Source organism: Gobio gobio, assembly GCF_949357685.1.
Source record: "Gobio gobio genome assembly, chromosome: 13".
Taxonomy (NCBI): Eukaryota; Metazoa; Chordata; class Actinopteri; order Cypriniformes; family Gobionidae; genus Gobio; species Gobio gobio.
This window is the reverse complement of record NC_137106.1, coordinates 5,776,454-5,804,293: the sequence shown is the minus strand read 5'-3', so window position 1 is coordinate 5,804,293 and position 27,840 is coordinate 5,776,454. Positions and strand designations below refer to the sequence as shown.

Genomic DNA, 27,840 nt, shown 5'->3' with positions numbered 1-27,840 from the left:
AGATGAAGAGGAGACGGAGGAAGAATATTAACATCCAACAGGAAAAATAATGGAGTATTTGTAGGAAATAAAGATGACCATAGAAATTGTAAGTAAATGTATTTAACAGCTGTGGTGGTTATGGCATATATCTCGGACTACCATCTGGCAGTATCCTTCCATTCCATACAGTAATCCGTTTTCAGAAAGTGTGATGATGGGAATATGAGTGTCATCAATGCATCCAACCACTGGAAATCCTAAAGGAAATTCTATTTATTAGGATACTTCTAGGTTTATCAAGTGAACGTCAGGATCCTGTATAAAAGGACATGCCACTTTTGTCACTTTGACAGTGTCCCCATGATGAAAATGAGCAATGAATGTTCCTGCAAAGAATGCTTTTCTTACTTTGTATTTTTGTCAAGTGGCAGCTAATTTAATTTGTTTTAAGTAAACTTTGCTTACTTTAGATTTAGATTAAATGTATAATTTTTATTTATATTTATACTTGAAATACAACCAAAATACTCAGTAAGAAAAGCATTTGTGGCGTTTGAATGAATGAATAAAGTATTTAAACACTGCTGGTGCTTTAAAAAGGGGGAGGAGAACGAAAGAAACTCTGGGTTTACCAAAGAAAACCTGCTTCTGACCAGGTTAGGTTCACAGAGTAAGTTACCCTGGTAACTGACTCTGAGTATAAGTTACCTCTCTTTCAGAAACAGGCTCGCCTACCCTGCTTTCTCGGGTTTGACATACCTCCCATTCTGAAACAGAAAACCCAGAGTTTCCCTTATTTCAGGGTTAACCTACTCAGAGTTTTCACTTAACCTCCTTTCTGAAACGGGCCCCTGGTAACAGACTCTGTGTTGGTATGACAGTTTCTGACAGAAAGCATTATTTAAAGTGACACCGAAATCAAAACGGTCAATTCTTTTAGTTTTTTTATTGAATATAACAGTGTTTATTGTAAATGATTTATCCGTGCACATCATTATTGTTTTAAATTCATGTTCCTCGTAATCTTGAATCAGAATGACAGCGACATCTCTTCTCTTCTCTGATGACGAGGGCGGGGCAACCTGTCACTCACATGAGATCAGCCAAAAACAAACCATCCAATCAATTCCCCACAGACAAAATCAAGCCCCGTCCTACATTTGTTCTTGTTTGAGAAGCGTTTCAACTCAGATATACATCACAATAGCAAAGACAAGACCAGCGCAACTTACATTTCATGCCAACTTTAAACAATCTCAACCAGCCACACAATTCTATATTTAATAAAGTGCCTCAATCACCATATGCACAATCAAACATACTATACTTTTCAAGCCTGTCTTATATTTCTGTATGTTATCATTGAGGTCTCAGACGTCTGTCCAGGATCCGTTTTCTCAGTCTCATCTGGTTCATGAGTACATGGTGAGATGCATCCACTACAAGAACAGAGTCATGCATTATGAGTGTTATTAGTCTTATGAATTCTGATGAATTAAATATGTGTTTAAAAACATTACTTCGTTTTCTCCCAGCATCATGTTTGGCCCTCCAGTGGTGAGTCTCTTGAATGTTTCTGGCGATGATAATAATATGAGTTTACATACAGACAGTGAGTGACAGCGATTAGCATAAATCATCCAGACATGACAAGAATATCATGCACTACAGAGGTTAGGTGCGATGTTATACTGTCATCTTACTAAAACATGCATCACTTATGAAGTTAATTTCTACCTTACACTGTAAATAAAATCCCCGTAAAATTTACGGTAAAAAATAACGGCAGCTGTGGTTGCCAGAACTCCATGTCATGATATATGTCTGCTATATTTGCTTATTATTTATTAAAACCAGGCAAATGGCTGATGAAACATTGATTCAAATGAAGATACAATTTATACAAAACGAAATTCACTTTAAATAAAGGCTTTCAACTCAACAAAACTTAATGAAGTGGTCAAAATCATGTCTGACCCACTCCATGTCTCCGGGCATATTGCGCATCTTATGATGTGTCCTATCTCATGCTTTTCACTTTTCATAATCAACATAGATGACATTAAAAAAATAACATTATAATATTCAAACATAAATATGAAACTAAATACCTTTTCTTAATGGCTACAACAATTATAGTAGCCTACATTACAGAGAAATTTCATGTCGGAGTGGGATTTGAGCGAAAATGCCCAAATTGCCGAAAATGCAGAAATAAGTCATAATTTTGTTTTATTTGTAACTCTTTGGTAGATTAAACATTAATATATCATTACTACTAGTACTGTTACTACTAATAAAACCAATCGCTGGGGGCCCCAAAAGTGTGTGGGCCCTTACAATCGTCCTAACTTTCCCCCCTTAGAGGCTCCTCTGGTCTCAACGTTAGGTAAAGTCTGGGAATGTTCCCTTTAAGATGGGCATGTGACCTGTATCCAGATGTCCACATACACACTGAAAAGACAAGTTTAAACACGTTTGTGATCGGAATGTATCCGACCAGTGTGTCCTTCTACATGCAATCTGGCCATCGTATCTGCATTCACAGGTCGATGTCGCACAAAACCCGCCCAATGTTGAGTAGCTGAGGGGTTTTTGCGAGACAATGAAGAGCAGAGACAGAGTAGAGCGCAGCAAGTTTGTTTTTGCACCCGACACTGCACAGACATTCACTGTCTATAAAGGATGCGCACTTTTCCCATCACATCAGATACATGAATGTATTATTATTCGTAACCTCCTCCACATTTTGCAAGCTTTGTAGCCTGCAACAAAGCAAAATAGTTTTTAAAAGAAACCCCCCCACTTCAAGTCTACTTTGCACCGTTGCTATTTTTCCATTATCATATTGGACTCACCCAGGGTATACTTTTGAATTTTGAAGGGTAAAATTGAGAATCTTTGTAATTTTGCTATAATATCACAAAATATTGGATTCAATCTTTTTGTCAACTTGCTGTCTTTCAAAAGGCCTATGATCAATCAGTTAAAAAAATAAATTCAAAACCTGTCCTAATTAGAAGAAAACAAGTTGACTAAAAGATTGAATCAAATATTTCGTGATAATATAGCATAACGAGAGATTTACAAGTGTAACCCCTCCTGTTCGAACCGCCCGCTCCAAGCGGGACTCGAACCCGGGTCTGCCGGCATGAGAGTCAGCTAGGGCTGCTCGATTACGGAAAAAATCATAATCACGATTATTTTGGTCAATATTGAAATGACGATTATGTAACACGATTATTTCACATGACTTTGGGAATGTGTTGCATTTATTAAAAAGACACCTTTCAACAATTCAATTGAAATGGTAACATTTGTTGTTCTTTTTGAACTATTAAAATAAATAATATAACATATATTCAAATCAAAGTATAAAAGTATTCAAGTAAAAATGACAACCACAAATAAATAAGATCAACAATATGGTTCGGCTAGATATGCTTTTCAGGTTTTTCAGGTACGTCTTCAGGTACAGAAATGTATCAAATGTAAAATAACATTGCATATTTGAGTGCATAAATTAAAGATTAATGCTATTAAACTTACAAAAGCTATTCAATCAAGAGCAGTGAGTGATGTCCTTGTCTTTTGTTGTTTGACATTAAACAGACAGCAGTAAAGGCTACTGCCCCTTTAAGACCTAAAGCATGGATATGTGTCGTCTTTCTCGACTGTATAAAGTTTACTTAAGGCATATACAGACTATGTCTGCTAGAATACTCATCAAGATGGACATGTTGACATACTTTTTGTGTGAGTTTGTCCGTTTAAGAGCAAGACTTTAAGAGAACTCAATATTTGCGCGCTGTGAGACGTGTGCGCGCTCTCGGATGAGCGCACAGAGACACATTTTCTCACAGCGCGCGCAACTTCTCATTCGCGTCTTCTGGCACTACACCCGGGTGATGACGGCGAAATGACTTTTCATATTCGAACATACGGCAGCACTCGCATGCATTGAACAAAGTTTACAAAGAGAGAATTATTTGAAAAATATGAAGGAAAAAAAAGGACGTTTACACGGCACCCCTGCTCTCGTCAGTTTTTGTTTCTTTATTAGATTGTCATAGGTCACTCTGTGTTTAATTTTCAAGTGGTTAAACAAATTCGGTGTTCCCTTGCGTTGCAGCCACTACCATGTAGCAAATCTTGCACGTAGCATGTTTCTGCTCGTCGTCTGATTCCTCGAAGCCAAACTGTTCCCAGACAACGGAGTTGGTTTTGCCTTTTTTGCTCACCAAACGCTGCTGTAACTGCCCTCCTTCTGCCATCTTTACTCGCGCCGAGTTTTTAAATTCCAGCGGATGATATGCACACGAGTCACGAGACTCACGACCTGAGAGAGTAGTTTGTGGCTTCGGGAGGGGCGGATGTGTGCGTGCGCGTGCGCGTTTCATTCAGAACGCAAGACAAAATAAGAGTGTTCTTGCAAAACTGAACATGGCAAAATAATCGTTTTTTCTCGATTGTACTATTTTGGTGATCATTGGGAGCCAAAATCGAAATCGAAATTCAATTAATTGCACAGCCCTAGAGTCAGCCACTATAACAAGGAGGCTAAAGGCTGCAACCCCTAGTGTCAGTCGCTAGAGCATCTCTTGAGATCATAGGAGTGAGGTTTACTCGCACAGCAACTACTAGCCGGCCTCCGTTACACTCACCCCCTAAACCCCACTCTCATCCGGGTCACGGCACCAATGTAACCCCTCCTGTTCGACCCGCCCGCTCCAAGCGGGATTCGAACCTGGATCCGCCGGCATGAGAGTCAGACGGTCTAACAAAGAGGCTAAAGGCTGCAACCCCTAGTGTCAGTCGCTAGAGCATCTCTTGAGATCAGAGGAGTGAGGTTTACTCGCACAGCGACTACTAGCTGGCCTCCGTTACACAAGCAATCAAGAAAAGGTGTTGGGTTTTCAACACAGCACAAGAGTTAAATATTGCATGGGTAATCCAGATACAGAAGTCATGTTGACAAGTATAAATGTGCTGTAAACCTAACATCGCAATAGCCTGGGATAAAACTGCGATTATTTATTATACACAATACAATTGAGATCTGTACTGTGGCTATCTAGAACAACACAATAGGCTGAAGTTTCAGACTCACTGGCCATGCAATCCATGCGCAGGACAAGCGCGACAAAGTTTTCTAGTGTAATTTTACCACTGGAGTCACCGTATCGGAGAGCCATGAGATTCAGCATGCTGTCACTCAATACAAACCCTTAAAAAAGACAAAATATAACAATATTATTATCTATTGTTTTGTACATTAGACGACTTGAAGATCAGTTGAGAACATAAACAGTTGAGGTCTTAACCAAGAGAAAATAAAGTTACCTGCAGCCGTAAGAGCATTTCTGAGTTCATTCAGAGACAGACTTCCAGAGTGTGAAACATCCATTTCATAGAAAATATCCTGAGAAACAGACCCGAGAACAAACAGAGCAATTGCAACCAGTGTTACTTGTATACTGTAGAATATTTCATGAGAAAAATGTAGACATTTGTTGCACTTCCGATGGATCTTTACCTTTTGAAAAACGGCTCGTTTCCACAAACGGAGGCATTCAAATTCACTGAGCCTTCCAGTGACACTGAGCTGTATTGTTGCATTAAAGAGCATCATGAAACAACTCGATTAAAATGGGATGAATTTACAAAAGGCAAACAACATGCACAAGCGTCTGAAAGTCTTCATAGTCGAGGATACATCCATCAGTGCCACCATGCTCTTACACAAATCCAAGCTGAATCCTGTGGTTTTCTGTGAATGTCCTGAGAGAAACATACGCAGAATCACAGATGACTGGAAGCAAAACAGGACTAAAGCTATAAAAATATGAGCCGATATGAGTTTTCTCTGGAAGTTTGAATCCTCACCTGCATAAAGATTCTCATTCAGAAGTCTTTGAAGCCGCTGCGAGTCCACCTCTCCGTACTTACACAAACAGACATATATCAGATAACTGATAAACAACTTCCTGTATCGATTTTTAATATAACTGTTGGAGAGTCACATGTACCTCATCTGCATATCGCAGAAAGATCTGGAAGGAGTCGTCATTATCCCTGGGAATCATCTGAGAGAAATTGAGAAAAATTTTAAATATATATACACTTTCATAACTCATGCAACATGTAAAGAAACAGCCCAAGCTGAGAAATACCTTAGTTCTTGTCATGCCGTATCCAGAAGAGTCTCTGAAGACACAAAATCAACGTCTTTATACTCCAACATTACGTTATATTATACCACTAAAAACTTTAGAACTGCTTTATTATCCTAGTTTAATAGCGGAGACATCATAAACACGTTTGTTTGAGCATCTTCACTTCATGTTAATAATGCAAAGGCTTACTCAATGACGGTTTCTGTCTTTGAATAGACTGTCAGAAGGAAGGATGAAGCTTCATTTGGATGGTAAGTTGACGGAACGATGAGGTATTCGCCTGCTTTGAATCTGAAAAACTCCATGATTTCCCGAGCATTGATGAAGGCTTTGTTTTTTCCAGCTGGATTGTTTTTGAAGAATGAGGCAGGGAATTTTTCCCGCCGGTCCTTTAACTAGTGAATAAGCCAAAACATTCATTATTCTGTCCTTGCAAAACAAACCCAAAATTCAACAAAATGTATCAGGAACATGTTCAATACGTACATGAGCTGGCACCTGTAAGAATTACAAACAACATATAAATGTTCAATATATTAATATTAATATTGTATTAAAATCTTAAAGTGGACATTACAAGTTTTCAAAATGCTGTTTTTTACAAACCTCATAAATGTTAAAGCCAATATGGAAATTGGTTGCCAAGTGCCTGTTTCTCTTGTGAGATTTCTGAATGAGCGACACCAGGAGATTTGGAGCGTTTTTATCTCTAGGGTCTTCAACAGTCTCCTTAAGAGTCACACGAAACTGGGGATTTTTGGAAAAACTCTCTATAAATGCAAAAGAAAGGAGACATTTCTGAATCTGATCACCAGGCTAAGCTGCCATTAATCATGTGAGAAATACACTGAATTATTGAAGAATAAGGCTGTTTTTAGGGGTGCACTGAATTTCTGCACCAATACGATTATTCAGAATGACATCTGTTGATGCCGATAGTTTGGTGGTAATGGTAGCTATTGTGGTGTGCGATTTAAATTTTCTCATGCTGTCAAATGCTTGCACTAGCTATAGATGGTACAAAACCTGTAAACTATACAGGGTGCATTACTATTATATTAAGAGCGATAATTGACACTAATTGAGCGATTACATGGGAGATGATACATGTAAGTAAGATGTACTGTATCTTTCAACATACCTTCTGATGTTCATGCATGTTTATTTCGTGCTAACTTGATGACTTGCGCTAGTGCTTGAACTGAGTTGGCTAAGCGATCTGTCAAGTCACATTTAAGAGCGGCATTTGAAATTCGTGATAAGGTTGACAGAACTTTAGCGTGATTCGCGCTACAAATAATGTTTGATGAAGGGAAAACGTCTCGGGTTATGACTATAACCCTTGTTCCCTGAGAAAGGGAACAAGAACTGCGTCCAAACACTTTGGGGATAGTCCCTTAGCGTAGCGCGTCTGAAGCATGAATTAAATCATTCACCAATCCTGATTGGTGCTAGCGTGTGACGGCAAGCCCGGAAGCTACAAATGGACGCAGGCCCATAGTAAAGACAGTCTTTTGCGATGAAGCAGGCGCTCCCACGTGGTGAGGTGTGGCGGCGAAACGCAGTTCTCGTTCCCTTTTTCAGGGAATAAGGGTTATAGTCATAACCCGAGACGGTCCCTTTCGAGGGAACTCAAACTGTGTCCAAGACACTTTGGGGAACGAATACCCACTAGGCCACACCGAACCATGCTCGTCCTAGTGTGAAGCTGGGGAACCAGGCACAACTTAGGATGCAAGCACCCTGGAGGCAGGCGTCACAGGGAGATCCAGACTGTAAAACCTGATGAAGGTGTGTGAGGTGGCCCTCCCCTCTGCCTCGCAAATCTCAAGCAGCGAGGCACCAGAAAGGAGGGCCACAGAGGAGGCCACGACCCTCGTGGAGTAAGCCCTCACGGCTATGGGTGAAGGCAAACCGCGCACCCGATAAGCCACAGCTATAGCCTGGACAATCCAATTACTTATTGTCTGCTTAGAAGCAGGCAGCCCCTTCTTGGATGAGCCAAAACACACCAACAACTGGTCCGATCTCCTCCAATGTACAGACATCTCCAGATAAACCCTCAATGCCCTGACCGGGCAGAGCCGGTGAAGTCTAGCTTCCTCTGCCGTCACGTGAAGCGGAGGATGGAAAGCCTGAAGGACCACTGACCGCATCCCACTGGATGGCACCTTGGGCACATAGCCCGGCCTGGGGTATAAGATGGCTTTTACCCCGCCAGGGGCAAACTCCAGGCAAGCTGGCGACACCGCCAAGGCCTGAAGTTCCCCCACTCTCCTCAGAGAAGTGATGGCGAGAAGAAAGGCCACCTTAAGGGTCAAGTCCTTTGCCTCAGCCGACTCCAGTGGCTCAAAGGGGGCCTCAACCAGTCCTTCGAGTACCACCACCAGGTCCCAGGCTGGGACCCTGGAACGAGCCGCAGGCCTCATCCTCCGAGCCCCACGGAGGAACTCTACCCAGAGGTCCATCATCTACTGGTGAGTGGAAAGCCCCAATGGCAGCCACATACACCTTAAGAGTGGACGGGGTTAGACCGGCGGAGAAATGACCCTGGAGAAACTCCAGCACTTCCGCAACAGGGCAGTTGACTGGGTTCAACTATCGTTCTCTATACCAAGTGGAAAAAAGATTCCACTTCAGGCTGTACAACTTCCTTGTGGAAGGTGCCCTGGAGCGGAGTAAGGTCTCGACGACACCGGCTGACAGGCCTTCCTCTAGGTACTGAGCCCCCTCAGGGGCCAGACCCAAAGGTTCCACAGCTCCGGCCGGGGGTGAAAAATTGTGCCCCCTGCCTGAGACGACAGATCCCTCCTCAGAGGGACCTGCCATGGAAGGGCGTCTAGAAGTGTCATGATGTCGGAGAACCATACTCTGGTCGGCCACTTGGGAGCTCCTAAGAGGCAGACGCCCTCACGGCTGACCCGCTCCAGAACACCCGGGAGCAGAACGATCAGGGGAAATGCGTACAGACGCAGCCTCGGCCATGTCTGAGTCATAGCATCCAACCCCCTGGTCCTCAGCCACCACTGGAGGGGTCTCGTGTATAGCAGGTCAAACGAGTTTACGTTGGACGCTGCTGCCATGAGACCCAGCAGCCTCTGGGACTGCGTCACAGTGGGACTGCTTCACAGTGCAGCTGTGGCCTAGCTTACCACCGAGACTTCCGCCCGTATGGACTCAACACGTGCAGGGAACATTCGGGCCCGCATCATGGTTGCATACGACTCCCAGGAACATAGTCCTCTGGGAGGGCATCACCACGTTCTTTCCGTGTTCAGTCTCAGCCCCAAGCACCTTATATGAGACAGGACGACATCTCAATGCCGTCTCGCCATCTCTCGCGACTGGACTAATATCAGCCAGTCGTCTATGTAATTCAGCACACGTATGCCATGAAGCCTGATTGACACCAGTGCTGCATCCATGCCCTTGATAAAGGTGCGTGGGGAGAAAGCAAGGCCAAAGGGAAGAACTCGATACTGGAATACTTCGCCCCCGAAAGCGAACCTCAGGAACTTCCAGTGGGCAGGAAGGATGGAGATGTGGAAATATGAGTCCTTAGATCTATCGTGACTAACCAGTCCTCGAACTGGATCTGACACACGATGGCTGAGATAATGAGCATCCCCTCGAATCCCCTCAGAGAACGGTACAAGTACCCCAGATCCATTAAGGAACGCAACCCCCCATCCTATTTGGGAACAATGAAGTAGCGGCTGTAAAAGCCTGACTCCCTGTCTGGTGGAGGGGCACACTCTATGGCCTTCTTCACCAGCATGGAGCGAACTTCCTGTTCCATAACCTGCTGCTGGGCTGGGGACACCACAGTCCAGTCCACACCGTTGAACCCTGGTGGTGGAATACTGAACTGCAGTCTGCACCCCTTTACCCACGGTATGCAGGGCCCAAGCAGATATATTCGGAAGGCATGATCATGCACCGAGATATTCTACTAGGGAAACCAGCCTCTCGAGTCTCTGGTCTCTGGTACCCACTGAGCCTCATTCACGACCCCCTGAAGCGGCTGACCGGCAGGGAGCAGTCGAGAATGATTCTCAGTACGTGGACACGTTCGCTGCCAGCCACAGATCTTTCTAGAGGCGGATGGAGCCCAGTTGACTGGGTTCAACTCCTGTTCTCTACACCAAGTGGAAAAAAGATTCCACTTCAGGCTGTACAACTTCCTCGTGGAAGGTGCCCTGGAGCTGAGTAAGGTCTCGACGACACCGGCTGACAGGCCCTACTCTAGGTACCGAGCCCCCTCAGGGGCCATACCCAAAGGTGTGTGCGTTCACAGGAAATCTCAGGAGCTGAGTGCATGCCCCACACCCAACAGTATCACATGCATTCTAACCGTATCGCGTGTATCACTTTAATAGCAGATCCGTAACCTACATGCTGCCTCGGCAACGCAAGATTGAATCTTGCATTAGGAAGTGGTGAGCCTCAGAATCAGACAGCTCATGCATTGGGTTCTCCACCCCGGGGGAAGAAGCCGCAGCGCGGGCTTCCACACAGGGAGGGAGAACAATGGAACTGTCAAACGGGGAAGGAGAAGATGCCTCAGCACTCTCAGGTTCCCTTGACAGACCCATCTGCGAGCCCCATGATTTGATCGGCCATGCTGCATCAACAGACACGGGACCAGCCACGGAGCTCGCGAGCCTGGCCGGTGAACACTTGAACACAGCCAGCCGTGAGTGTAAAATGTAAGTGTAAGTGAGTGTAAGCGGCAGCTTCTCACATTCGCTCCCTCGAGAGCCGCCTGAGCGTGCTGCACGCCCAGACAATACACACTTAAACTGCTCGCTTTCCATGATATATAAAGGGACAAACAACACCAAATAGGACAAACAATATTCAAACACAGAGCGCCTCGCTGAAGAGCAAAAAGGCTGTCTTTACTATGGGCCTGCGTCCATTTGTAGCTTCCGGGCTTGCCGTCACACGCTAAGTCATGACGCAGCACCAATCAGGATCAGTGACTGATTTCATTCATGCTTCAGACACGCTACGCTAAGGGACTATCCCCAAAGTGTCTTGGGTGCAGTTCGAGTTCCCTCGAAAGCGAACTCATAGACTTGGTTTGACCAATGGGTGATTTGGGTGAATGAATTTTTTAACTGCATCTAAGTGAAAATGCATTAATTTGTTATTAACTTTGACAGCCCTAACAAGAGGCATTTTCTTCACACACAGTATGAGTTGCAGTCTGACCATTTTCTCCGCCCCCTTTTGATTGGCAGGATAACTATCGATGTCTGCTAGTACAGAAAATCTATATTTTTATTTAAAGAGACGTGCGACTGCGGTCAACAAGGAACTATTTCATAAAACTTTGGAAAATCTGTCAACCATTGACAGATGAACATATTAGACCTTTTTCTTATAATATGTCAATGATGTCATATTCTTATACCTTAAACAGTACCAGTAAAAATAGTTGTAGTAAGTGTCATATAATATGAGTTTTCACCTCGGTCATTTGAACAACCGCCAGCTGTTGTTCCAATCACCCATTGGCCTTTGTGCACTTCAGTCTTCCAAGATGAAGAATGAGATCCAGCAAGAAAGTTCACATCTGTACAACAAATATCCAACTCTGAAAAATTCCTGCAGAAATCCTCAATTGACATCCTGCAGAGACAAACCTCTTGGTTACAAATGTAAACCTGGTGTCTGAAGTATGTGTCTAAATGCAACGTGTCTAAACTACCAGTGCGACAAGAGTATAAAAGGGCGTCTGTAGTACACGTCAATCATTTGTTTTGTCGGAAGGAGACATGAGCAAGCATACCCGAAGCATGGCAACGAGACGCAGTGTCTCATTCCCCTTCTCAGGGAACCAGGGTTACATTTGTAATCGAGACGTTCCCTTTCGAATGGGAACTCGCACTGCATCCTAGGACTCTTTGGGGAACAAATACACACTCTACCATGCTGAAGGAATGAATGTTGTGACAGCTGATATAAAATCAATGACTCCACGGAGCTAGGTCCGGAGTCACCATTCCTCATCCTAGATGGTACACACGGCTGTTGTGACTCAATTCCCTAGGGCCAGAAACCCTGGCTACATAGCCAGCATAGCTCAGGGCCTGGTATTCTTACAAATACCTTCAAGGGAATATGGCCAAGGATAAGGAACATCCTGCCTGTCACTTCAGGGGATCCTATACCCCTGACAAGTGGAGGTCTCAGGAAAACCAATCTCAGAAGAGAGGCGACGTAGCAAACTCCAAAAAAAATAGTATAGATAGTATCCGAGGGGAGCTCTACGGATGGAGGCCTGAGCAAGACAACTCTCTAAATGAGAGGAGGCCTATCTATGTTCTACGCTACTGCTTACCAATGAGGCTCACAAAAGTGTCTGACAACTCGATACTGCTATCCAAGCGGAGCTCTGTGGGCGGTCTCAGCAGGACGACTCCCTAAATTGAGAGGAAACTCAACAACACTTTCTTCATGGTGGTTGTGCCAAGGAGGCTCACAGAGAGCCACCCTGACCAAGCTCTAAGAACGGTAGTCCCAGCAAGATGACTCTCTAAAGCGAGAGGAGGCCTAACTACATTCTACGCTAAGGACTGATTACTAAGGAGGCTCAAAAAAAGCCTGACAACTCGATACTGCTATCCAGGCAGAGCTCTGGGTGTGGAGGCCTCAGCAGGACGACTCTCTAAAGCGAGAGGAAGTCTAGCAATGCCCACCTTGAAGACAGTTAACCAGGGCCTGTAGAGTTTAGCTCCAACCCCAATAAAACACACCTGAAACAGCTTATCAGTGTCCTACTAGGGCATTGTAAGACACTGATTGGAGCTAAACTCTGCAGGACAGTGGCCCTCCAGGACCGAGTTTGGAGGCCCCTGCTCTATAGGAAGAGGAAGCCTAACTAAAGCCCCGTTTCCACCGAAATTACCCGGAACAATTTGTACCATGAACTTTTTTTACGGGAACTTTTTTTCTCCCAGACCTGCTACTGTCTGCGTTTCCACTGCGGTCTACCGTGAAGATAAGGCAAATTAGTCCAGAGACGTGGGACTGCGCGTGGCTGCTCCTCCCAGTCAGCGACGGACAATAATAATTTACTGTCTGCAACAATAACAAGTATGGAGGAGATGAGCAGCGCTGCTTTTGCTAGTTATGTATTGGTTTACTAAATATGTAATTAAAAAAACGGCGGAAAAGAGACAAGCTCTGATACTAAAGCATATTCTGAAAGCTCGTAAAGCTAGATTTAAAATAAGACAACGTATGTTATTATCAGCTATTACGGACATTGACCGTGTGATTGCTGAGACAAAGCGCGCCATCGGACAGAAAGAGCAAGACTGATATTTACTGAACACAGAACGAACCTCGCAAGACTTTTAAAAATGCCGTTTGGAGGGGGAAATATTTACCTGGAACTTCATTTAGACCCTGGTTCCTGCGGTCGAAACACACCGAGTACCACCCCAAAGTTCCTGGGGAAAGTTCCTGCGGTGGAAACGCAGCTTAAGCTTTACCTTAAAGACAGTTCCACCAAGGAGGTTCACAGAGAGCCATACCACTAGATGATGCTGAAGTCAGAATGAGGTCATTGCCCAAAACCAGGAAGGTTCTACTCCATGCTCATCCTAAATGACCAATGGGAGCTACCAGCTAAGGCTGGCAACAGCCATTGTAAAACCTGTAATATGATATAAGACACCAGCAACAAACCAAGCTCTCTCTAATAGGGAATCAGGAATCCTACTATTAAGGATTCCACTTACACTCAACCATGAAAATATTGCCATCAAGGGGCACAAGCTAAGTGCTAGCTGTGACCACTCCAGACACTCCCAAAAGGTGTGTTACGATAAAGAAGGGTTCACAAATTCGGAGCTTGGCTTAGTGATCGTCTACACACGTACATAAACAAACAGCTCCTTCGGACAAAAGAAATTGTTGATGTGTACCACAAGGCGCCCTTTTATACTCTGGTTGCACCGGTAGTGCCGTTAAAAGCTGCCGCCAGCCAATGCTATTGTCACGTTTAGACACTTCAGACATTCTTTAGTTCCCATTCAAAAGGGAAAATAATGTGCAACTATGCAGAGTGCATACATAGAAAACAAGAAAACATTGATATTAAAGACAAACAATTGGCCCTTTGTATACAGTAGTTCTGCTCACCAGAATTCTCCATTGTCAAGCACAACATTGAGTTTTTGGTCCTCGGGACGTACAAAATCCCACAAAGGGGAGCTAAAGAGACCAGATTATCAAGATATCAGATGCCTGATAATAAATGTAGAGGAATTATATAGAAATGTGGGTCAAGGAGGATTCAGACCTGTCACTCCAGTCTCTGTTCCACTCCCCGTGACCCCAAGGGTTAAAGATCCTCACCAGCTTCACTGGACGACCTCTACATACAACCTGTGAGAGAACATCTCATAAGATCACAGGATAAATTGTAACTTAATGATAATAAACACTGCGAAACTGCAAGCTGCAACAGAATAGTTAGTCTGATGTCTTCGATAAGAAGTTCTCACCTCTGCAACTCCTGTGACCGTGTACGCATGCATTTCCACAAGGCCATTGGGTAACACTTTATTTTGCTGCTGACCTGCTTGCTAAAAGGAACAAAGTGATTTTAGGACTTCAGTAGGCCTGCAAATAATAAAATACAACTATTTAATAGCTGGAATAGCTAAATGAATAGGCTTAACCACTTTTAAATGGAAACCCCCCAATTTGAGCACTGGTTCACTTGCAGCGAGGATGGATACAGGTTGTTTTGACCACCAGTTGAAAAGTGTTTATGCTCTGAAATTGCGATATTTGAGACTCAGTCTTTACCCCTCCAGGAGTGTCGCATCCCATCAGGGATTCTGATTGGCTGGCTTGTCTCAGGGCGTCCCACAGCTTGTCCTGTGCTTCGCTCAGTTTAATGGTCATGTGTGGTCCACCGGTGAAGTCCATGAGAGCTTCTGATATGCTTCCTGCGTCCATATCCGCATAAGAGCCGCACACTCTGGAAAAGATAGAAGTTTTTTCCCCATTTGTTTTCTTCATAGGCATTTCCAAAGAAAAGTTCTGATCCATTTAATCAAACTAACCAGATCAGATGGACATATTACAATATTCGAAGCATAAAGTATATGAAAATCAGATGAAAAATCAAAGGTAAAAGACTTTATTTAAATTATTTGTGAATAAATGAAATGTTCAACCCATGAAGCAATACATTATAGTAGAATATAAAACAGTTATTAAACTGAAACATACTTAGCATAAGCTTTCTCTAACAAAGCAGGCCAGAACTCATTTGGTGTTTTAGAATGAACAAAGATGAGCTGGCCGTCAATAGTTGGGAGTTTGTCATCGATAACCACATCCACCCATGATCCAAATCTCCAGAACTGAAAACAAAACATGAGAGGTTAGCTATTAATAAAACATATATAGAAACTTTAATTCTTAAAGGAATTGTTCAGCCAAAATGGTTTAAACATTCACCTTAAAGTGAAATATTCCGGTGTAATCCACAGAGAAATTTTGTTCATCGTGGATAACCTGCTTCATTATTCGCTTTTGAGATGTAAGAGCTCCAACCGATGCCAGAAACCAGCAGTTACCTACACAAACACACACACACACACACACACACACACACACACAGGGGGGGTTTTGTGAAATGTGGGGACATTCCATAGGCATAATGGTTTTTATACCGTACAAACCGTATTTTCTATCCCCTTACACAGGAGACTGCGCAGTTTACTTTCTGTGAAAAAAACCTTGTTCTGTATGATTTATAAGCATTTTGAAAAGTGAGGACATGGGGAACGTCCTCATATTTCACCCTCTTTTTGTAATACCTATGTCATACCCATGTCATTATACACATTTGTGTCCTGATATTTCACAAAAACATGCCCACGCGCGCACACACATACACTTCCATATTTTATGGGAATTTTTCTTTGGCAATGATTTCTATACTGTACAAACTGTATATTCTGTCCCCTCTCTCTCACACACGCAGTGAATCCTTTTGTAGAATTGCAAGACTACCAAATGAGGGTGGAAGGACTCCTTTGTTCTCCCAACAGCAAGAGGCTCTCATTGACTTTGATTTTGCAATTGCACAATATTTTGTGTAATACACTTTTCATTTAGAGTTGTCTTTGTTCTTTGGCCTTACTTTATTTTCATGCTGAAAATACAGAAATTCAATACTGCATTACTTGCAGTACTTACAGTATGCAATATATCAACCCGTTCTCACTCCCAAGGCGTCAAATTCCGACGCATGGTCAAGTGCTTTTCGCGTCACAATAAAGACGCTAAAGGCACCCCTAGGCGTCACTTTATCGACGCGCTGAGTGCTCCATTCATTTCAATGAGAAACCTTTGGCGTCAGAAACAGACGCGTTGGGCATGGGAAAGTTATCGTCATGCTGATCATATATTGGGTTATGATTTTGCCATTATGACATGTTGGACTGTGATTCTCAATTTAATCAGCCAGCATCATTTTATTTACGCTATCTAGACACGTTTTAACATGTAACCCAACCCTATTCCATCCCTAAACCTACCCATTTGTGTGGTATAAAACGCAGATATAACAGGCAGAGTCGACTGCATGCACAATTTATTCAAAAAGTACAAATATTCCAAATATTCCGAGGCCAAGCGATTGATTTGTGTAAAGGAAATCCCCAAAAGCGATCAGCGTCTCCATCTGCAGAAGATCACGAACACATTAAATTTCAAATATTGCCGCCCGTTACATCAGTTTTCATAGTGAAATTGTATTGGCTCTCGTAAGTCTCATGACCAATTGCGTCATTACGTCAGCTTTGATTGTAAAATGTCATTGGTTCTCGTGTGTCTTGTGACCTAATGCGTCATGCTAAAGAGGCGTGTGTGTATTATTTGAATGAGATATGAATGAGTGCGTTAACGGAGCGGCGGGATCATCATCTCAGCGATTAAAACATTAAGATCAACTCTGTTCTTTACATAAAGACATCGTGGGACTTCAGAAGACTTGGAATGCAACATGAGTTCATACTTTTATACTGTTTTGGGTCAGTTTTTGCAATAAATAGATGTTACTGTACTTGTATTTGCCTGTTATGTGTTTTATATTGTTTAGAAGTGGGTAGGTTTAGGGTAGGAGTTGGGTTAGCAGCTCCAAAATATAAAAGTAACCTTTAAATATGAATAAAATCATGTCTGCTTGTACAAATGCAAAGAATAACATGCGTCTTGATCTGACGCATTGGGTAAACAACTGAAATGAATGGAGCACCCAGCGCGTCGATATAGTGACGCCTAGGGGTGACTTTAGCGTCTTCGATGTGACGCGGAAGGCACTTGACCATGCTTCGGAATTTGACGCCTTGGGAGTGAGAATGGGTTGAATATATTTGCTGTACTGAGTTGTGAATGATTTACTTTTATTTATGGCAAAATTACTTTCTATATGCAATAAAAAAAAAAAGATCTTTAACTACATGCTCCTGGACGCTGTGTTCTCAATTTTTTGATGTAGTGTCTAATGAATGCTGCATGAGTGTTTATATATTGACTTTCTGTGTTTATGTTTTGAAAGCATTGTTTGATTTTGAGCACAGATCGAATGGTTTTGAGGCAAGTGTTTGATTTTGCCAGAAGAGTCAGGGGTTTTGTGAATGTAGTTTAAAGACTGGGTTTTGTGTTTAAAGTTTTTAGACAATGGGTGAAGGTTTCAAGAAATGTGTTTTAGCAATTGTGAAATACTGTAAAATGTGTCTAGTTTTGATTTTGAGTAACACCTGTTTATCTGATGTATTGCTTTATTGCACTTCCACTTTAAGTGGCTTTTCTATGGAGTGTAAAGAGCATTCAGTTCACCAGATCTACACACACAGCTCATCAGTTACAAAGCTGATTTTGTGTTAAAGATGTACAGCACAGTAGACCTACCTAACACACCCTGGATGATATCAAACCTTGATGTTCCTTGAGCAATGTAAATAGGGTTTGGCACCAGTTCCTGAAGGAAACAGATGATTTATTTCACACTATACAGCAGATCACACTCTTCTATTGCATATACATATACAGCCGTTTGTGTCTGCAGATGCTCACGTACATGTGGTCGTCTCCACGCCACTCTCTGGAGCTCTTCACGTGTCAGAGAGCCCAGACCGAGTGATTTCATCTCCGGAGGGAACAAGTTGTCTATAAACCTCACTCTTTCCTTCAGGCAGATCTGCTTGATCCGGTGGAAGTCCTGATCCAGGAACTTTTCGGGATTGTTGAGAGATCCCTGTCCATCTTTGAGATTACGCTCCGACAAAATGTTCAAACACACACCTGGCGCTGGCATTGTGGATCAGAGCTGTTGAAAATTCTGGTTTAAATTGCATTAAACTTCATTGTGCAAAGCACAAGTACAGAGCAAACATTTAAAAGAAAATGCATATTCATGCATTATATCATATGCATGAATATTCTACGCAAAACTGAAATAACATGATAAAATCATACCTTCTCCCTCTAGTTGGCAGATTATTCAGTCTTTTCTGATGCAAAGAGCATGCAGGAGGAAGTCTATTAACATCTGACTCCGCCCACTCGTCCAGGTGTGACGTAACTTTACCACTCTCAGGTCAATATTTGACAGGAGCACAATAGAGATCGAAGAGCAGTGCAGTGGAATCATAAAACCCTCTTCACATGATCGTCATCATGTCTGTACCTCAAATGACCTCAGATAAAAGTGAAATCTGGCAGTAAATCGCCATTAATGAAGCATGATTTAATAAATTTAGTTCCAAAGTCCAACAAGGATAAATAATTTACAGACAACTGGAGACCAATAACGCTTGTATGTAATGATTTCAAATTGCGGACTCAAAAAAGGCATGGGTGAAGTGATCAGTGAAACACAATTTGCTTTTATTAAAGGGAGAATTCTTCACAGTCAAAGTCCTTGATATGCTTGAACTCTTCAAACTCTTCATGTAATGCTGCTAACGCACTTTAATTTCCCAACTGGGATCAATAAAGTACTACTACTACTACTAAACACCCTTTCCAGTCTCTAGACATGTTTGACTTTGGTTCTATGTTTTGTAGAGTCATTTCCATGTTTTATAATGATATCTTTAGTTGTGTTTCCCTTAATTTAGGTTCATCAATTCAAATTAAACGAGGAATACATCAAGGATGCCCTATTTCACCATTACTTTTTAACCTTGCAGTCGAATGTATGTATTTATTCATAAAAACATTTGAGGACAATGTAGGCATATTCTTGGTAGGACCTTTACTATAAGACATTTTGCGTCACTCTTTCTTAACTCTATCCCCGCCAGCGTTTAAAAAAAATTTTTTGCCAGCCACCGCCAGGGTTTTTGATCATTTTCACAAAAATGTAATGGCCCATAGAATATTTTGTTGTATGGATATCTGAGCATGCAATATATCAAAAGAAGGAGCTTTTAAACAAACAAACAAAAAATATTCTAGCTTCATGCATTCCTTTTTTATCAACACTTAAATGTGGGTAAGTTTCATAAAAAAAAACAATAAGCTGAGAAAATCACGTTTTTGTCAGACTACATCCAGATCAGATTCAGAGCGATGATCAAACACTGATGGAGTAGATCGAGTCCATCAACATCCCTAATGCTTCACAGTCCTATCGCTCGTTCTGGGTCTACATTTCATTTAATAACATTAGGCAGTTTTGATTTATATGATGTTTAATGTTGATGATCACATTATTTTACATATGCATCTGCTTACATGCGATCGCTTGTTTTTTTGCGACTTCTTCACCTGTGTTTTGATCAGGATATTCTGTACTCATTCCCCCTAGCGTATAACAGTGAAAACACGGAAACCCGGAAAAAAGAACCCTAAACATTAACACAAGAAACCATTTCAGCATATAAAGGGTTCTTCACATAGACTGTATAAAAATATGGACGTAGTGTCCGTGATGTCACCCATAGGATTCTGAAGAGCAGTTTTGAAGTGTAAAGTAGGGACGAGCTGGCCGTTGCCATCTTGGCAGCACGTCACCGCGCGTCACTCCCGGATAGTTAAAATGCCCAACTTTACAGCAGACAAAAACATGTTTACCTGCATGACAACTGTGAGGGGGGTGAATTTTATATTTTTATTATATATTTATTATATAAAGACTTAAAGTTCTGCATAATTAAGGGTGTGGCCACTTTGAGTGACAGGTGGATTGTTGTTTGTCTGCTGTGTGTTAGTCGTCACCTCAGCTATGGAGCTCAATGAGATTCTGCTCCTTCTGGAGTCTGTCTCCGTATTGGCTTCAAGAGAAACTGGGGGAGGTCGCCACTTGGTTAAAAGAACCTTTAAAGAACCATCTTTTTTTTAGAGTGTAGCTAGGGGTTATGCTTACTAAAAATGCTGTTGATAGAGAACATTCAAATTTTAGCCGCATTTCCACCCTAGGAACTTTCCCCAGGAACTTTGGGGTGGCACTCTGTGTGTTTCGACCGCAGGGTCTAAATGAAGTTCCAGGTAAATATTTCCCCCTCCAAACGGCCCTGCTCGCAGGGTAGTACTTTTTCAAAGTTCGGGAACTTTCGGGGTGGGACTTGGGCGCTGAACATGCTGATTGGTTGAGTTCACGCAGCATTTTATTTCAACCGCCATTTTTAAAAGTCTTGCGAGGCTCATTCTGTGTTCAGTAAATATCAGTCTTGCTCTTTCTGTCCGATGGCGCGCGTTGTCTCAGCAATCACACAGTCAATGTCCGTAATAGCTGATAATAACATACGTTGTCTTATTTTAAATCTAGCTTTACGAGCTTTCAGAATACTCTTTAGTATCAGTGCTCGTCTCTTTTCCACCATTTTGTTAATTACATATTTAGTAAACCACATTACTAGCAAAAGCAGCGCTGCTTGCATCTCCTCCATACTTGTTATTGTTGCAGACAGTGTCGCACAAAAATGATTATTGTCCGTCGCTGACTGGGAGGAGCAGTCCCACGTCTCTGGACTAATTTGCCTAATCTTTACGGTACTTCTGACCGCAGTGGAAACGCAGACAGTAGCAGGTCTGGGGGAAAAAAAGTTCCTGTAAAAAAATGTCCTGGTACAAATTGTTCCGGGTAATTTCGGTGGAAACAGGGCTTTTGACTCTAAAATAGAAAGTGTGAAAAAATATTTTGAGACCTATCTATATTGGGTAGAATCGTCTTGATTCAAATTGAGGGAATATCTAAACTGATCTATTTATCTCGTGCTTTGTATACCGCCCCAAAAAGTAGTTACATCTGTGAATTCAATTTTATTTAAATTTATATGGAAAAATAAAACGCATTATTTACATAAATTCCATATGGTTAAAGAGTATGAACATGGGGGCTTGAGAGCCATTGATTTCGAATTTCTTCTTGGTCCATTCAGAATAAAAATGGCTGAAAGAGCGTTTAACAAAATCACATTCAATATGGTACCGTATTCCCAATCACATTAAAAAAAAATACTGATGGCCTTGAATTAGTGTTAAGATGTGATCTCGATCTCTGTAAAATTCCTTTGAAGTTATCTAATTTTCATAAATAAGTAGGCCTATTGCTTTTTTGGAAAATGATATTTAACCACAGTTAAAAACATGCATATAGCTCTTCACTACCTTGGTAAAATATATCTATATGGTTTACATGGCATTTGTATGAAAAACAGTAGACCTAGCCTAAAGACATTTAGTATAAATGCACAAATTCTAGAGCTCTATCACAAAAATTACTGTAATAATATTCCATTACTCCTTTAATACATTCAATACATGTCTACATTAATAATATAATACAATTATATATGAATATATCCCACATTTCTGCCACAGTACGGTGCGTAGTTAGTGTCACAACAGTAAATCCATGGTAAATTATGGATACGATCGAAAAGCCTTCTGACTGTATCATTGCAGACAGTGTTTCTGCTGTTTGTCAGGCTTTAAACTAGTTTAAATCACTGAGACATTTGTGTTTTTCGCTGAATGCACGTGTTTCTATACGGATCTCTTCTGAGCTCGCTGCTGTTTGGACTTTGTCCCGAGCGGATAAATGGTCTGTGTGATGCGGTTCAAATGAGCAACAATTCGTCCTACCTTTATCAACAAATTCGTCATCTTTGGATGATGACTCAGGTTAGTTTCACTTTTGATTTAATGTTCGTCGCGGCTTCCACTCATTTTTTTCCTTCTCGTGTCGAGTTTTCTTTGCCAGTAAAGTGTGTTCTTTTGATGTGCAAGTTAAAAGCTGCACACTGACTGACTCTGACTGGCTGTTGTCGTGTTTATTTCTGCTGTGTGATTGGGTGTTACAGTAATCTATATCGAGTAAAAATGTCCAGAGCTTATCATCGTTATCGACATTAATTTTATCGCGATTCGATATGATATCGTTTATCGGCCCAGCCCTAAAATTTACCAATAATTTTTCCCCTCCCAACTCCAATCTTTGGAATAATAGGGCTGTAGTTATTCATAGGAAATCGATTCCTCCTATAAACCAACAAGATGTGATCTTTAAGTGTGATGTAAGTCACGCTTCTCTGATGCTGTACATTTTGTTTTATTGATGTGTATCATATCCATATTTGTAAATGGAAAAAATGTAAACCCTACTTTAATGTATTTCGATGTGAGTTTGTTAAACTGTTGTGTTTCAGAGATTGAAAAGCCTCAAAAACGTTGTTTCTCTTTGTCAAACTATCTATTATTTTAGTATCTTTTTCTTTGATGTCTTTATCCGCTACATGTTTGTTCTCAGCTTTATTCCTTCTCAAATTCAAACTCTGTGTTTGTCCCAATGGAAGTGTCTTGATTGTTGTTTGTTCCCTGCACACAGAGAAAAATTGTACCTTTAGGCGTACAACAGCTTGTAACTGGGGCAGTGCCATTCAAAGGACATCTTTGTACACACTGTGCGATTTTGGCCACGATTGAGACAAATTTAGCAAATCCTAAAAGATTCTGATCCTAGGCTAAAATCTGAAGTCTTTGATCGTTAGTTTGACATGTTCACCGGCAGCCGATTAATGGCCGCTCCGATCACATTTTACCTCAGACGAAATTCTGTCAGTGTCAGAAGATTTGGCGTACAATCCTGCAGTGCGACTTCTCCTACAACCACCGTCAAATTATCTTCGCTTTTCAAGACAAACTATGACCAAAATGAGCGCTTGAGATTTCTTTGTGGCCACCATTTCAGTCCCGCGTGAAGCTCACTGTCACCGAACGCGTCATTGATTGATGATATAAAACTCTGGTCGAGTTTTCTTGCGTGCGTTCATTTTAACGCGCATTGACTATCCTACAGTCTGACATTAATGACTACTGAGATCTTACAGTGTGACACAGCGGGGATCATGTTCGTACAGTCTGACAAGGAACAATCGTGAAGGACTATAGGCCTATTATAAATCGCACCTGGCTTTAAATGTGCATATTAGTACCCTATCAAGGTAGCTTACTACTATGAACCTTTTTGTAGTAAAAAAAAAAAGGTACAAATATGTCCTTTGAAGGGTAGGCTATTGCCCCAGTGACAACCTGTTGTACCCCTAAATCAGGGGTGTCCAAAGTCCGGCCCGCGGGCCAAATGCGGCCCGGGGATGAATTTCAAACGGCCCGCAGCTTGTCTATTCAAATATATTATATGTGGCCCGCCATGCATAATTTACAAATCGTGCAGTTTCACAGTGTCAACGCAAGATGGCAGTACTAGACTTTAGGCCAGGGAAACATTAACACGCCAAAAGCGGAGCGAAATAGCGCTACTCGCGAGCTCTAACTCTGAACAAATGTGTTTACTTGCTGAGTGTTTCGATCACGCGACCACTAAACATCCCGTGAGAAGTGTTCGAGTTCGGCGCAGAGGTCTCTGGTACGAGCTGCAAATCTCTCTGTGATTTGATTTAGTTTAAAGCAGTTAAACAGCGCTGACTTAATCAACAACACTAACGTGCAAATCAGGAGAAACACTGAGCCGATTCAGTTAAAATACTTTTCAAACAACCATTCACCAACATTGATCATGGAGTTACTGTGGTAACACTACCTGTAACCGTGGTCATTTCTCTGAAATGTAGGTTAATATCTAATTTTATTTCATTTGTAATGTAGACATGTATTAAATGAGTAATAAAGGCCAAATTGCAGACTATTTTTGTCATAAACTTGCAGTTTTGTGCATTTGTAAATATGTTTATAGACTAAGTACCATAAAGCCATTCTAGATATAGAAATATTTTTTTTGTGTGTTAATATTTTGTGTGCACTGCAAAAAATGCTCTTACTTAGTATGTTTGTCTTTTTTCTTGTCTAAATATATCTAAAAATCTTAAATCAGGATGCATTTACTAGATAAGTTAAATGACATAAGATATTTTTTCTTGTTTTCTGGAAAATAAAATGAAATTGAAGTGAGTTTTTGCTTAAAACAAATATCTGCCAATTGGGTAAGAAAAAATATCTTGTTTCTGTTTGCATTCTCGTTTCTGTCCCAAACAGAAATCAAGAAAAAACATTGTATGTAATTTTCCCTAGTAAAAGCATCTTGATTTAAGATTGTTTAGATATTTGGACTGGAAAAAAGACAGAAATACAAAATAATAATACTAACTAATAATAATATTTAAATTTCACCCATTAAAACTTTTTGGTTGATGAAAGTTTTACAGATATTTTTAAATATCTATACATTTACATCTGTGTCCTAAGTTACTCTACTGGCAGCTCAAGCTTATGTCAAATCTGTCATGTTTCCAAGAAACAAAACATGTTTTTATTTATTTATTTATTTATTTATATATATATATGTGTGTGTCCACAACATCGAATCTGGCCCCCTTTTAAAAAAGTTTGGACACCCCTGGCCTAAATGAACAATTTTGACACCTTTTTTCTCTGTGTGTCTCTGTATTTACATTGGTAACATTTTACAATAAGGTTGTGTAAGTTAACATTAGTTAATGCATTCGTTAACATGAACTAACCATCTGTTCAGCATTCGTTCATCTTTGTTAATGTTAGTTCATAAAAATCCAGCTGTTCATGGTTGGTTCATGTTAGTTCACAGTGCATTCATTAATGTTAACAAGAATGCATTAGTAGATCTTTAAATTAACATTAACAGAGATTAATAAATGATTTATAAGTGCAGTTCATTATTAGTTCATTTGAACTAATGTTAACTAACGAACCTTATTTTAAAGTGTTACCTGTACATTCTGCAATAAAAACAAGAAACAAGAAAAAAAAAAAGAAATATGGCATAAATTCAATGCAAAGAAGAGGTTTCAAAGAATTTTGATAAAGGACGGAAAGGCAGGTGGAAAGTTTTTGGCACTGCAACAATAGAGCAATAAAGCAATAAAGACCTACAGTTGCGGTTTGTCTTTTATTGCACTTTTATTTCAGATCTGTATGATTATTCATCACAATAAAACAAAGAATGAGTCATTTTGTCCTTGTAGAGTTCTGGTGAAATTCTCTTTAATGTGTATCATGTTTAACAATATTTATTTTTGGTCATGCATTCATATTTTATTCAATAGGCTCTTTTAGAACTTTGTGCACAGCGCCACCTACTGACCACTTACTATTAAACCAGTATTAGACCTGTTCATTTATCTCCAAAATCAGGGTTATTATAGTTAAATACAACTAAACCTATAAAAAAAATGTTTGGCTTTAAATAAATTTAAAAAAAGCATTAAATTTATTTTAATTTCAGCATTTCTCATTTAGTTTAACTTGATGTACAAAAATAACTAATAACTTAAATAAAAACACTATACAGACATTAAAAAACAATAAATATTACAAAAAACACAATTACTTAAAACTTCAACTACTTAAACTAACATTAAAATATAAAAATAAAAACAATCAAAAACTAATATAGAGTCTCAATGATAAAACAATGATAAATGATTTGAAACTCGTTTCAAAAATGAGATGTAGTGGTTTAATAGTAGGTGGTCAGTAGGTGGCGCTGTCCACAAAGTTATAAAAGAGCCCAATGAATACAATATGAATGCATGAACAAAAAAGCTGTCCTTCAAATCTAGAACATAATAATACGCAGTAATAATATTAATAGCCGTTATAATTTAATTGCCTCTTTCCCCCCCCCTTTATTCTGAGAGTATAAAAGAGAGCAATTATACATGGTCATTAGTAATATGGCATTTGCGTATGAAAATATGCTATAGGAAATCTACATAAACTCTATTTCATCAACTTTATCCAAATTAATCAATTCATGAAAAGCAGATTATTTCAATTACATTTGACATTAAAACCAGTGAAAAGCAGCAGGTAAAAAGCCTCATGCACAATGTGAGCTCTTTTCCATCTGCATCTTCCATCATCTTTGAGCAGTTTGTTCTATTATTAAATATTTGAAGTATTGTCTGGAGTTTCGCTATGGCACTTGTAATCCAGATCAGAATGGGCTCACTGGTCCGTGTGAATTATTCAGAACTATGTTCCCGTCTCGAGAGTTGAACTCAACGCCTGCTCGTTCTCAGCTCTCAGAAAGCCTCAGAGGAACTCAACTCCACAGACTCATTATTATTATTATTATTATATTTCATCATCATATGTCTATCCAATCATCAAGCCCGGTTTAGATTCGTTAGGACTCTCACCCTTACAAAAAATACGTTTATACTTCTTTTGAAATAAAAATAAGAAAGTAAACTTTCCATCTTCTTTTTATGTACTTCTCAGAAATATAATATAATAAATACTTAAAATGACACATATACTTGACTTATTCTGAATATATGCCTATACTTGTACTCAATCTTTTAATCATTTTATTTTTTACACTATTTGTAACATTCGTTTTTTTTAACTTTTCAATATTTTTTTTAAAAACTATTTTTAATATTTTTTTAACTATTATTTTTTTCTAACTATTTAAAAAAAAATTAACTATTTTAAATATATTTTTTAAAACTATTTTTAACAAGTTATTATTCAAAACTATATCTTATATTTATCTATTTTATATATATATATATATATATATATATATATATATATATATATATATATATATATATATATATATATATATATATATATATATATATATATATATATATATATATTTTTTTTTTTTTACTAATTTGAATATTTAAAAAAAACATTTTAATATAAATTTTTTTTTACTATTTAAATTTTTTTAAACTATTTTTTTAAAACTTTTTAATATTTTAAAATATTTGTAATATATTATTATTTAAAACTATTTTTAATATATTTTTTAAAAATGTATATCTTTTTTTAAAACTTTTTAATATTTTTTATTTTTTATATTTTTTATTTAGATTTTTTTGCGGGAAATTCAAGCATGGCGCCGTTCGTCTTTGCGTCACGTCTGTACACATAAAGAAGGAGTCCGGCTAGTAGTATCCTATAATATACCTATAATTACTCTTGCAGTATAGCTGCAGTACAAACAAAAAACTTGCACTTAAAGTATACTTTTATACACTAAAATTGGGCCAATTTAGTCCCAAGCAGTATTGAAATAGTACACTTACAAGTATACTAGTACATTGAAATAGGTATACTTAGGTATAAGTAATAAGTAAGTAAGTAATAGGTATAAGTATACACACACACACACACACACACACAC

The 27,840-nt window shown here is 40.0% G+C and overlaps 1 protein-coding gene across 1 annotated transcript; it reads right to left on the bottom strand.

Moving 5' to 3' along the window:
- Window positions 1–1,394: 1,394 nt before the first annotated feature.
- LOC307136078 (calpain-14-like) lies at window positions 1,395–18,513 on the bottom strand (the record flags this gene model as incomplete). The annotated part of the gene is made up of 21 exons (XM_079832833.1): window positions 1,395–1,421; window positions 1,503–1,558; window positions 5,093–5,209; window positions 5,326–5,404; window positions 5,519–5,587; window positions 5,699–5,763; window positions 5,869–5,926; window positions 6,012–6,068; window positions 6,156–6,189; window positions 6,348–6,553; window positions 6,645–6,656; window positions 6,765–6,928; window positions 11,635–11,795; window positions 14,316–14,387; window positions 14,476–14,561; window positions 14,681–14,761; window positions 14,988–15,162; window positions 15,417–15,550; window positions 15,648–15,766; window positions 18,108–18,177; window positions 18,277–18,513. The coding sequence occupies 21 exons, from the start codon at window positions 18,511–18,513 to the stop codon at window positions 1,395–1,397; spliced, it is 2,079 nt and encodes a 692-aa protein (XP_079688959.1).
- Between the last annotated feature and the right edge of the window lie 9,327 nt (window positions 18,514–27,840).